Source organism: Herpailurus yagouaroundi, unplaced genomic scaffold, assembly GCF_014898765.1.
Source record: "Herpailurus yagouaroundi ecotype Mexico unplaced genomic scaffold, PumYag 185, whole genome shotgun sequence".
NCBI classification, from domain to species: domain Eukaryota; kingdom Metazoa; phylum Chordata; class Mammalia; order Carnivora; family Felidae; genus Herpailurus; species Herpailurus yagouaroundi.
The window spans coordinates 22008074-22020434 of NW_024412416.1; the positions used below are offsets into that span (position 1 = coordinate 22008074).

At 49.2% G+C, this 12361-nt stretch overlaps 1 protein-coding gene across 1 annotated transcript in view; it reads right to left on the bottom strand.

Moving 5' to 3' along the window:
• The window catches only part of OTUD7A (OTU deubiquitinase 7A), a 386234-nt gene that overhangs the window by 14082 nt on the left and 359791 nt on the right, over positions 1–12361 (bottom strand). Inside the window, exons 10-11 of the mRNA XM_040493910.1 lie at positions 9915–10042; positions 7825–7974 (exon numbers count right to left, since the gene is read on the bottom strand). Of these exons, the coding sequence (XP_040349844.1) occupies positions 7825–7974; positions 9915–10042 (278 nt within the window). The remainder of the gene's footprint in view (positions 1–7824; positions 7975–9914; positions 10043–12361) is intronic.

Sequence of the window (12361 nt, forward strand, 5' to 3'; positions counted from 1 at the left end):
GTGCCATCATACAAGCATTCTTGAAGAACATCCCTGCATCGCAGGCCCACAGGGTTCTACATGAGAAAGCTGGAGCCCACCCACAGCCTGCTCCCTGACCTTGGGCCAGATCTTGCTTCCAGGAATCTGTGGCATCCATGGCAAGCTTTCATGCCATCAACCATGTAAATGGCAGTCCTGCCCTTTGCTCTGCTGGACTGCCGCTGGGATGACCCCTCTTTCCCTGGAGTGGAATTGTGAGGATTAGCTACATTCCAAATATCTACTAGGCCCTGGTTTAACTAGAGTTTGCAGAAAAATTTTTAAAAATCCACCATCCATTATAATGGGGCCCAGGGTCCCCACGTACAGGCATTTGGCTGTCGAGGGGGCAGGGAGCTCACATATACTTAGTCAACTACTAATGGATCTGAATGCAGCATCTGTTGGTCAAGAAGGTGATGCTGATGAGGGGCGCCTGGGTGGCGCAGTCGGTTGAGCGTCCGACTTCAGCCAGGTCACGATCTCGCGGTCCGTGAGTTCGAGCCCCGCGTCAGGCTCTGGGCTGATGGCTCAGAGCCTGGAGCCTGTTTCCGATTCTGTGTCTCCCTCTCTCTCTGCCCCTCCCCCGTTCATGCTCTGTCTCTGTCTGTCCCATAAATAAATAAAAAAGTTGAAAAAAAAATTTTTAAAAGAAGGTGATGCTGATGAACTGAGCCAGAAATGTCCAGCTTGGACAGACTGAACCCAGAAGTTCTGTTGTTTGAATGGACCCTTGGGATCCACACACAAGAGATGCCCTCCCCTTCTCTTCTCCACTTAGTGATGCCCTTTCATCCTCAGGCTTTTAGAGCACATGTCAGTTCCTTCTCAGCTCTGGATACCTGGGCCTCCCTTGTGGCACTGAGGAGGCTTCTCACCAGGGCCAGGGCCAGCCAGGGCACATCCCTGCTTAGGGTGGGCTCTGCTGGGCTTGCCATGTGAGTTTGCTCTGCAAAACACCACCTCCTCTGGGAGGCACCTTCATCTTTCCCCTCCAAATCGCCGAATCCCTGGGGTCTTCCTGGTCCCAGGGTTCTTCCCCATGTGGCCACATAGGCTCTGCAGGTAGGTGCTGCCTGATTTTTGCATCCCCCACTTACTGTTTGCACAGTCAATCCTCACCCAGATGTGTTGAGTGATAGTTTATGCCGACTAACTGAACTGCCCTGGAGTAATCAAACCCTTCATTTATTGGTCATAACACTAGTCAGGAAGGATATCAGGACACAGAGAAGGAAGTTCTAAAGGGAAGTGTTAATGCACAGCTTGCATACCAGGAGCGGCCATGGCCAGGCCTTCATGCAGACACTGCCCTTGCTCAGAGCACCTGGCTCCAGCTGGCATCTGCTTGGTAGCCATGTGTGATGAGAGAGGGAACCTCTTTGCCCTGGCATTGGGTCCAGGCTATGGGAAGAGACAGGCCTGATGGTGAGGGATGGTAGAAGAAACTGGGTGGGGGGGATCCCTAGGCCATACCTTTCCTCTTGGCCTTCTCCTGGGACTACTGGAAGATGCAGGAGCACACTTTGGTCTCTCACCAGTGAGCAGGCATTTTTCTTTCTACCCTCTATAAAAGTTCCAGTAGGCATTTTATTTTTCCTTTTATTCTTAAAAAAAAAAATTCAAACAGATGTTGAAGAAGTCCCAGGTAGGAGTCAGGATACCTAGTTCAAGTCCCACCTATGCCCCTGGTTGTCCAGGTGACCTATATGAGTCCCTCCTGTGTAGGGCACAGCAAGGGTTGGGCCGGCTGACCTTCTTCCCAGCTCTGACATGCCCTCCTTCTGGATGTGGTGGTTCTGTGGGGAATGGGAAGATTAGGGGTGCACAGGGCACCGTCCTCTCCACTGTTGATTTCTCATCAGCTCTGGTTCTGGGTTGGAAGCCAAAGTAAGATGTCATTGGATCTGACTGGTCCTCAGTGGAAGCAGAAGTCCTTCATAAGCTTTGTAATGCCTCTCTATCCAGGTACCAAGCTGGCCTGCTGTAGTGTGTGTGTGTGTGTGTGTGTGTGTGTCAGGGGGAGATGTGAGGTCACAGCTGGGTTCCACCTTCCATGTATGTGGCCTGGGAGGAAAGACACTCCATAACATATGGGACACTGCTGATGGGTCAAGGTCTCAGGTGGGAGTCAACAGGACTGTTCCTTGCTCCCAATAAACTCTGAAGATATGCTTAAAATTTTTTTAACCATATTTTATGGTATTTGCTGATTTGTGTTTAGACTCACCCATTCATTCACTTGGGCTTGAAGACTGGTATTCTCATTCTGTCTGTATTCCTTTCCTTGGGCTGCTATAACAAAGCAACAACAGACTGCATGGCTTAAACAGCAGAAATGTGTTTTCTCACAGTTCTGGAGGCTGGAATTCCAAGGTCGAGGAATCAGCAGGGATGTTTCCTTCTGAGGACTCTCACCTTGGTTTGTGGATGGCTGTCTCCTCCCTGGGTCCTCCTGTGGTTCCCCTCTGTGTGTGTCTGTGTCCTAATCTCTTATAAGGACACCACTCAGGTGGATTAGGGTCCACCCACATGACCTCACTTTACCCCTTGAAAGGCCTTGTCTCCAAATACAGTCACATCCTTGAGATACAGGGGTTAGGAAGTCAACATATGAATTCAGCCCTTAACAATGAATGCTGTTGCCTCTCCCTTCATGACACACTGAGATATCTCAACTCAGAGAAAAGTCTCCTCACCAGTTCACTGAGGAAATGCAGGATTTGGGCTGATAGTTTCCTGCTATTTACCAGTTTCCAAAGTTATGTGTGGCACCAAGTAGAGGTGAAAAGTGAGTCTTTTGCCAAGTATCATTATGAATTTGTGGACTAAACAATCCTTGTCGTATTCTACTCATTCCAGTTATGATCTTTACTGTCCCTCTTGTCCTGTGGGAGCCTTGTCTATTCAGCCCAGGAGTCCTTCTAACACCATACTAGTTGCTTCTGAGGATGTCTGTTTCTTCCAGGACAAGATGCTCTGGGATCTTTGTGGATACTTCCTACCTCGATCTGCCCATGCTCTCACACACAGGTGTTTGGGGGGCAAACAGGACGTGTGTGTGTGTGTGTGTGTGTGTGTGTGTGTGTGTGTTGATGCTGGGGATGGTGGCAGTGGCTTGTCCTGCATGGAAGGTGAGGAGGCTGCAGGGTGGGATGGGGGCATGGTCATTTAGGACATTCCTGAAGTGCCCAACTTGTCCCGTGGGGCCTGCCAGATTCCAGATGGTTGGGTGTGTGAGTAAACAAACACCCTTCCTGTCTAAGCCATGCTGAGCTGGGTTTTGGTTACCTGCAGCTGAAGGGATTCTAACAGGCACCAGGGGACCTCATGAATGGAGACAGAGGCATGGCAGGAAAGGGACAGGGAGGAAAAAGATGGTTTTCCCGCTAAATCTTCTCTCCCTCAGCTGCCCATCTTTGTGGGCAAGGATGCTCACTGGGGTGGTGACTTAGCATCTATAAAATCTTCCTGTTTCAGCAAAGGTGCCCTCTGGAGACAGAGTCCAGTGCATCCTGAAAGCACAGAGCTACAGAGACTTTCTTTAAGGTTGGAGTGAAAAGCCCAGTGCCTGGCTAAGTTCTGATTTCAGAAGGGGTCAGAAGGCTGTGGGTGCAGAGCTGCGGTCCTGTCTGGGAGAGTCCCGGCACAGGCCCAGGGCTTGAGGACAGAAAACCTTTGAGCACAAAACTACCAGGTGGCATTCAGATGTGGGAGGCACACGATCATCTAGTCAGCTGCCTGGCACCGGGTCTGGCTTCCAACAGGACCCCCAATATCTCCCTGTCATGTGGGGGTCCTGGCCACTGCCAGGACTGCATGGAGCATGTGCCATCCTTTACCTGTGGCAGCCCCTGAACCATAAGACTCAAAGGCATTGACAAGTGCTATAAGACAGCCTGCTTATCTCCCTGCCCTTAAAGAGAACAGGTTTTCTGTTAAGGAGCTGGCACTGACAGCCTCATGCACCATGGCTTTTTAGGGGATTGAGCGCCCAACAGTCAGCACTGGTTTATTTCCAGACAAGGGACAAGTTGGTAAAGAATTAATTTCTATCCTTTTGCCTTTCCCCAGATACAAGGTACTCATCACTGCTGAAAGAAAGAGGACAATCCAGATGGAACTGCCTAAAACATCACGCCACCCCCTGGATGTGAAGCTGGCTCACTGAACCCCCACCAACCACCTCGCCCCCTCCTTCCTCCACTGTACTCTCTTCTCAGGCTTCTATGCAGCCAGAAACCTGCAGGCATGGTGTTCAGCTTGGGTTAGCAAGAGGCCAGCACAAGTCCTCGGGGATGGTTTTCCTCCCAAATGAAAAGACAAACTTTCAGGAAGAGAAGGTATTTTGATGTGATGCCTGGAGCTGCAGTATCCATCATATGACCATGAGACTGAAACCACATGATAGTAATGGTGGATGGGGGTGCCTGCGTGGCTCAGTCAGTTAAGTATCTGACTTTGATCTCACAGTTTGTGACTTCGAGCCCCGCATTGGGCTCTCTGCTGTTAGTGCAGAGCAGAGAAAGCCCAGTTTGGATCCTCTGTCTCCCTCTCTCTTTGCCTCTTCCCCCCACTTTCTCTCTCTCTCAAAAATAAATAAACATTAAAAAAATAATGGTGGAGCAGGGAAAGGCTGGGAGCCTGAATCCCTGAGAACATTTAGAGCTGCTGTGCCAGTCCTGGACCACCCACCTCAGGAAGGACCCCCTGTTAGAGAAGCAGCAGCAGCCCTTTCTCCTCTGAGCCCCTTACAGCCCAGTGCTATTCAGGACACATCTTCCTTTGGGGGCTTATAGTATGGGTTTCTGTGGCTGCTTCCATTTTCCTTGGCATTATAAGGGCCGAGAAGAGAGGCTGAGTCTGTTCCTTAGATGGGCTCCTGACCTCCTCTCAGCTTCTCCCCAACACCCCCAACCATCAGGTAACAACACATGAAATTCTAGGTCCTGGTATTTGCAACCCCCCCCCCCCCCCCCCCACCGCTGTAGGTCAGGAAAGGACAGCAGCACCGAGGCGCCCTGGGGTTGGCTTCCCCTGGTGATGGCTCCCTCAACAGGTTTTCTCTGTTCCTCCCACCTTTAGCAGGTCCTTTTGGGGAGACACAACACTAATGGTGGCCAGGAAGGGACGTATTCAAGACATTTAGGTTTATCTTTGAAGCAACACTGAAGGATCAGGAGACAGGACTGCCTTAGCGATAGGCAATGTTGTTTCCTAGATAGGACTCCTGATGCCGCACAGCACAGAAGCAGCACCGCCTAGGCCTTTCCATGACCAATGGCACATTCCTTAAGCACAAGCTTGCGCTGCCACATCAGCACCACTCCTTCAGCAGCCTCGCACATTCGCTCAGGCCTATTCTGTCCCCCTGGTACCAGCCTCCGGACATCACACACAGCCTCCAAGACTACTTCTCACCCACCTCTCTCTTCTGTCTCTGTCTGTTCTTCCAAACTGGAATAATCGCTCTTTTCCTGAATGGAGCTTGTGCCTGCCTTGTGTACATTCTGCCTTGTACTGTGGTGTGGGGGAGTTGCCTGTCTCCTCTATAAGGTAGTGAGAGCCCTAAAGCAGGGATACCATCATCTTTGGGGCTCCCAAACCTGGAAGTAACAGGTGCTTAACATACATTTATTGAACTAACCCTTGGCTCCCAAACAGATCCTGCGGAACCACTGAGCTTCAGGCTGATGGGAGGTATAGGGAGCAGAGCCACCTCTACCAGCACCCGTAAGCCTTATAAGGGTGGCACAGGGATGTGTTGCTGCAAAACTTAAAGCCTCAGAGCCCACAGAGCATTTGTGTTCTCTCCAGATGTATGAGGGTTTGACATGCCACACACAAGTTACCCAGCCTGGGCACAAGCTTCTGCTTGTGCAGAAGGTGACACTGCACAGGGGACCCTGGGTGGCTCAGTCAGTTGAACGTCCGACTTTGGCTTGGGTCATGATCTCACAGTTTGTGGGTTCGGGCCCCACATCGGACTCTGTGCTGACAGTGTGAAGCCTGCTTCGGATCCTCTGTCTCCTTCTCTCTCTGCGCCTCTCTCTCTCTCTCAAAAATAAACATTAAAAAAAAAGAAGAAGGTGGCACTGTGGCACTTGACCTGCAGTGGGTCAAGGGGGCTGGATGGGGCCACAAGACATCAGTGGAGGTAGGACCCCCCCTGCTCCACCCCCCTCACCCCTGCTCAGAGGAGTAACCTAGTGGGTAGAGCTGCAGAAGCCTGTGTCACAGCAACACAGAACCAAGGATTGGGACCCAAACTCCTCTTTGGGAAAACCAAGTCATCAAAGGTGAAACCACAGTCACCTCTGCAACCATTCCCCTGAGAGAAGCTGAACCACAGCCCCACCTCATGCGTCCTTTTATTGAAAGGCACCTGCATTTTCACCTTGAAACACCGCAAAACAGTATCTGGAAGGCCTGGAGGAGCTCAATGTCTTCTATATAAAACAGGACTCGGTGTCTGAGCCCCCTGTTCAGCAACCAGGGATGCCAGCCCTGAGACTTTTATCTTCCCTGACAGCAGAGAGTCTCTGGGGAGCCTGGATGGAGTGGCCTCGATCCTGGCTGGGATCCCAAGTCCTGAGAAAGGGCCCCCACATCGCCCAAGGGCTGGGGTAAGCTCTGAGGAGAGCTAAAACCCACAAAGGCCAAAAGGCTGACAGACAACAGAAAAGGCAAAGATGCCTCTCAGTCCTTCATGGCTAAATACTGTTTTCCATGACCCAAATGAGATGTCTGTCAATGATACGGAAAAATGATGTGATTTTCCCATTACAGCTGGCCACAACCCTGCTTTCCTTTTCCTTCCAGGACTCACATCACTGCCTGGCTAGCCACCATGCATTTCTGGAGACCACACCCAAAGGCAGGGACCCTGAAACTGTCAGTCCTGCCTGTCCTTTAGTCTCTTGGGGATTCTCTGTCTAAAGCAGAAGCAGGATTGACAAGAGGAGGATGAGTTTCCCCCTCTCACTCAGCCAGCCACTAGTTAACATGAGAAAACAGCATCCATTCTAATCAGAATCCTGCCATTTCCGCAGCAAAGACACATATCACAGAGATGGAAGACAGGCTCCACATGAGCATCTGACCGGTGGTGGCCTGAAACTGTGCAGTGCACAGCCTGTGGGGCTGGCCTGGTGGGCCTGTCTGCAGCACTGAAACAACTACTTAGGGAAACAGCTGCAGCAATTTGAAAGAGAATATCAACCTTTTGATTCAAAAGCCTACTCTAGAGCAGAGGTTGGCAAAGTTTTTCCATAAAGCTCTACTTAGTAAGTATTTTAGGCTCTGCAAGCCACATGGTTTCTGTGGCTGCTACTCAGTTTTGCCCCTGTAGTGCAAAGCAATAGCCACTGATAATATGTCAATGAATGAATATGGCTGTGTCCACTAAAACTTTATTTACAAAAATAGGCAGTGGGGCCATAGTTTGCAGGCCCCTGCTCTAGGGACCTAAAGAGTTTACATCTAAGATGAATTATAAATGTACATATAAAATGTACATAGATGTGAAAGGGAAAAACATTAAAGGCTATTTAAGTGTGGTAGGAATTATTAATTTGCTTTGTATTTGAAATTAAAAGTTGTCTTTGACACTGTTATTTCCAATGACATGTGCATTTGCAACATTTGCATGTGCATACTCATTTATCCATATACACACAAAATCCATTGTTACTGAATGTGCATGGGTGTGCTCCCCACAGACAACCCCACATTCTGCCTCCCCATGCCCTCCTGTGCCCACCCCTGCCCTGTACATTGTGTCTCAGGAAGCAGCAGGCATACCTTGTTCTCTTTGCTGATCTCTCTGCTCCATGGACACCAGGGCAGAGAAATGCGCTTGATCATAGGCAAGAACCAGAGGTGAGCAATGGCACCTGTTGGGAGGCACCTCCAAAGGCAGGTAAATCCCTCCAAATGGGATTGGAGCAAATGCTGTGGACAGAAATGGTGAGAGCATGTGGAGCCTGAAGAGGACCTAAGTGGCATCCCTTACCACCTTGCATGAGGTGGTGGGGCAGAAGGGAGGGTCATCAGCCTTAGATCATCAGCCACCCTTGGGCTGATATTCTCAAGGCAGTAAGCTAGGTGTTGCCCATCTGGTGATGGGTGAGAGAGCTCAGGCTCACAGGTACTAGGTGGATGAGACCTGGAGCCCCATGCATGCTCAGGGAACCCCTCACTCCCTCCTGCCTCCATGGCAGAGTCCTTCTTGCTCATCCTTGTGCCTTGTCAGGCTGCACACTGGGGACAAAAGGCACAGGGCTGAGAGCTTTTCACTGTGATTTTCCCAGGGATGGCCTGCTGCCCTGAGACCTACACAGATGATCAAGAGCTCACAACAGTCAGCAGTGACATGCACTGAACACTGTCTGGAAATCCATGTTTTTCTGGATGAGCTTCTTCCTCTCCTTGTGTTCATTAAAGCATTTATATACAGAATGATATCTATGCTTCTCAAGAGCTTTCTTGTTCTATATTTTGAGAAGCTCTTCTTTTGAGTCCAAAGGAACCAACCAGAAAACTCCAGCACCAAGTTGTGAGTCAGATGGGAAATGGGAGATGAGGATTGGCTTCTTTAGCAATTGGGACACAATCATGTTCATTTCCTTACTCATCAAAGGGAGGGATGAGAGCCTAAACCCTCACTGAAACAGAACAACTTCTGGAAATATCTGCCCTGCTACAGCATCTACTTCTTAATAAGAACCTTGTCTCTCTTGGCCTTGGAATCAGTGACTCACTCACTGTATTTCTGTGAGCTGAATGCAGGCAAAAATAGCTTCTGTGATGCTTTTGAGGAACTCTCAGGTTTCCTTCCACCAGCCCTGCTTTATCCACATTAGATTTAGTTGTGATTCTGCCCACGGGCTGAGAGGTGGGGTAGGCCCACTTGGAGAGGGCTGAGCCATTGAGCACAGGTAGCACTGAAGGAAACATGGACCCAGCCTTGTGGGATCTGATGGGTACACGTCTATGTGCCCAGAGACCCCAGTGAGAGTCCTGGCTCTGTACCCAGAGAGAACAAACACCATGTTGCTGCCTGCACAGGGAAGGAGGTGGCACTGGTCAGGACCAATGTCCTTCCACTGTGACAACCATGGCCCCATTAGACTTCCTTTGGCAGTTGTGACTCAGCAAGAAGAGCCTTGTCCTAATTTGTAGGACACTCTGGAAGACCCATGACTTTTGTTAAGGCTCAGGTTTAAATTTAAGTTAGGCTGGGGGATATTCACTGTCTGACATTTACCTGGCAAGGAGACCTTTTTGAGAAGTGACCAAAGGGAAACATGGCACCAAAAGGGACTGGCTTGTGCTAGTGATGGAAGCAAAGGGAAAGTGAAAAGTCTGGGAGGGGCTGGACCTGGGAAGTTGTGCTGAGTGGCAGGGGCAGTTGCACAGGGGGTGACCTTCCTGGCCCACCTTCCCTGACCTCTCCTCTTTCCCTACTCTTTTGAGAGTGTGGTTGCCCTGTGAACTTTGGAAGTGGCCTTGCCACTTGCTTGGGCAGAAAGGCTGGAGGGAGGACCAGCTGCAGGCACCTACTGCCCTGGGTTGACCTGGTTTCTTCAAGGCTTTAGCCCTCAGGGCTTCATTCCAGCTGACACTCAGCCAGATTTCTCATGGCCACCTGCCATCGACACAAAGCATAGATGGCTGGGTGGATGGCCAGGAGTAAACCCTCCTGCCACTGGGAAAGAAAAAGAAACACATGAAATTGAGGAGAAATACTATAATCTTCATCTTCACAGAATAATGCTCTGTGGCCTTCTGGGAGCCTCAACTTGTACATTAGGCTGTCTCTTCCTTAATAGGGATGTTATGTTTTCTGGGTCATGAGTCCTACATGGTCGTTTTATTACGTATGAACTTACCTTCTCCACCTGAGTCCCTCAACATCGTATCTGCTACGACAACTATTGGTCTTCTTAATATGTGGGCGAGGACAAACACATGGAACTCCTCTAGACTCTCATACACGGGGTCCTCAGAGTTGTCCACACTAGGAGACAAAGCAAAGCAAGCCTGAGTTAGGGTTTGGGATGTCGGGGATGTTGAAGGCAGTATCTTCCATCCAGATCTTACCTCTATGGACCCTGCCTGTTGAGGCCCTCTGAAGCCACCTCCCTGCCATACCATCCACTGATGGCAAAGACATAAGCCCCAGCACCTCACCCCACCCTGCATTGAGTGGTCTCAGGGGATGATAGGAAAGAAGCTGCCTGTGATGGCTGCTTGCCACCTTTAAGACAAGGTGGCAGAGGCAGCCCACCCAGAGCACATGGCAACATGGGGGCTAGTTATCTGGGGCACTGAACAAGGATGCGGTGGGGGCTGGAGGCTTCCATTTTGGTCCATTACTATATCCAGCAGCTTGAGTTGAACCTTACCCATTAGGGGCACAGGTGTGCCTGCACACATCAGGTGGGCTGGGAGGGAGGCATTGATACAAAGATCTGAGTGCCTTTCTAGGAAATAGTCCCCCTGACAGAAAAGGGAGTGAGAAGGTTGCCTGGGTTTCAATTCTCAGAGCAACAGGGGAGTGACCCTGAATGCCCAACCCAGGCTACTTGGACCCACTGGAGCCCACATGCCTGACTCATGTCTGAGGCTCAGAGAAAGAGCTGCCTCCAAGAAATTCTTTCACTTAGAACTCAGATATTGGGGCAGAAGACTGTAGCCTTGATGTCCTTCAACAACCAGGCCACCCCAAGCAAGGAAAGAGCCCAATGAGATGAGAAAGTCAGAGCTCACAGCTTGATGGGGCCTCTGTAGGATCTGTAGTGCTAGCCCAGGTGGCAGCATTGAGACAAGTCTCTCAGGTGGCACTTGGACTTCTTCCTGAGCACTTGGGGCATGCCCAGAATTAACTGAGGGAGGTCTGTGAGGACTGAAGCAGGTGGGACCAGAGCTAGCAAGTGAGGCTCTGTTGGAGAATCCAGGGTTGGGTAGCCTGAGGAAAGAGCTCTACATTCACAGCCCACAGCTTACTGCTTGAATTACTTAAATTTTTTTTTTTAAATATAATTTTTTGAGAGAGAGAGAGAGAGAGAGAGAGCATGAGTGGGGGAGGGGCAGAGAAGGAGACAGAATCTGAAGAAGACTCCAGGCTATGAGCTGTTAGCATAGAGACTGACATGAGGCTCAGACCCACAAGCTGTGAGATCATGACCTGAGCTGAAGTCAGACTTTTAACCAACTGAGCCACCCAGGCGCCCCTGCTTGAGTTACTTCCAGAACAAAAACTAACTATTCAGGAATGCATCAATCACCTGGGAAGTTTCGTGGTTATTATTGTACATATTTTTTTTTAAGTTTGTTTATTTTTGATGATTCAAAATACCTTACTTTTATACTTAAAAATATTTGGCAGCAACCAAAAGATGAAAAAAAGTTGCACATATAGTATAAATTACTTGTCGTTGTTTGGAATCATTTGAAAGTAAACTGCCCATCTGAAATCCTAACACCTTGGAAAAGTTTAAGCACACATCCTATGAACAGAACATTCTCCTACAGCACAGTCATCAAAATCAAGGGTATGTCCAATTACTAATACACTGATAGACCTAACCACCCTGACAGATCCCAATCTTCAAACTGCCCCCAAAATGCTTTTTAAATGAAGACTCCAGCATGCTGCTTTTAGTTGTGGTGTCTCTTTAGACTCCTTTGGTCTGGAACATGTCTCAGGGTTTCCTTGACTTTCACGACTTTGACACTTTTGAAGACTATGGGCCTGGTATTTTGTAGAATGTCCTTAGTCTGGGTTCATCTTTTCCCTGATGTGATCAGATTGTATTGAATTATGTTGTGTCCTCACAGCATCCTATCAGGTGGTCTGGGCCTTTGGTCTGTCCCATTATTGGTGATGTTGACTTGGGCCACTGCCTTCAGGCCACCTGCCAGGCTTCCCCCTGCAGAGCTATTCATTTCTCCTCTGTAATTAATAAGAATTTTGTGGGGAGGAATTTCAAATCTGTGCACATAGCCTACTCCTCACCAAATTTTTATGCATTTATTGATATCACTATGGATTTCTGGTTTCTATTTTATCCAATGAATTATAATCTATTAGTGATTATTTTGATGTTCAGATGTGTCCTGATTGTGTTAGTGTGGCTCATTCAAGCTGTGTCCTTGTGACTCAGCCCCGTCATTGTTCAGAGTGCTTCCCTGACTTCTGACATAAGAATATGGTCCAGTTTCAGTTTCATCTTGTACCTTCTCTGTCTCAGCCCTGGATTCAGCCATTTCTCCAAGGAGGTTTTTTTTTAATAGTGGATAATGGTGTGTAGAAGTCAAAATATGATCATCACTA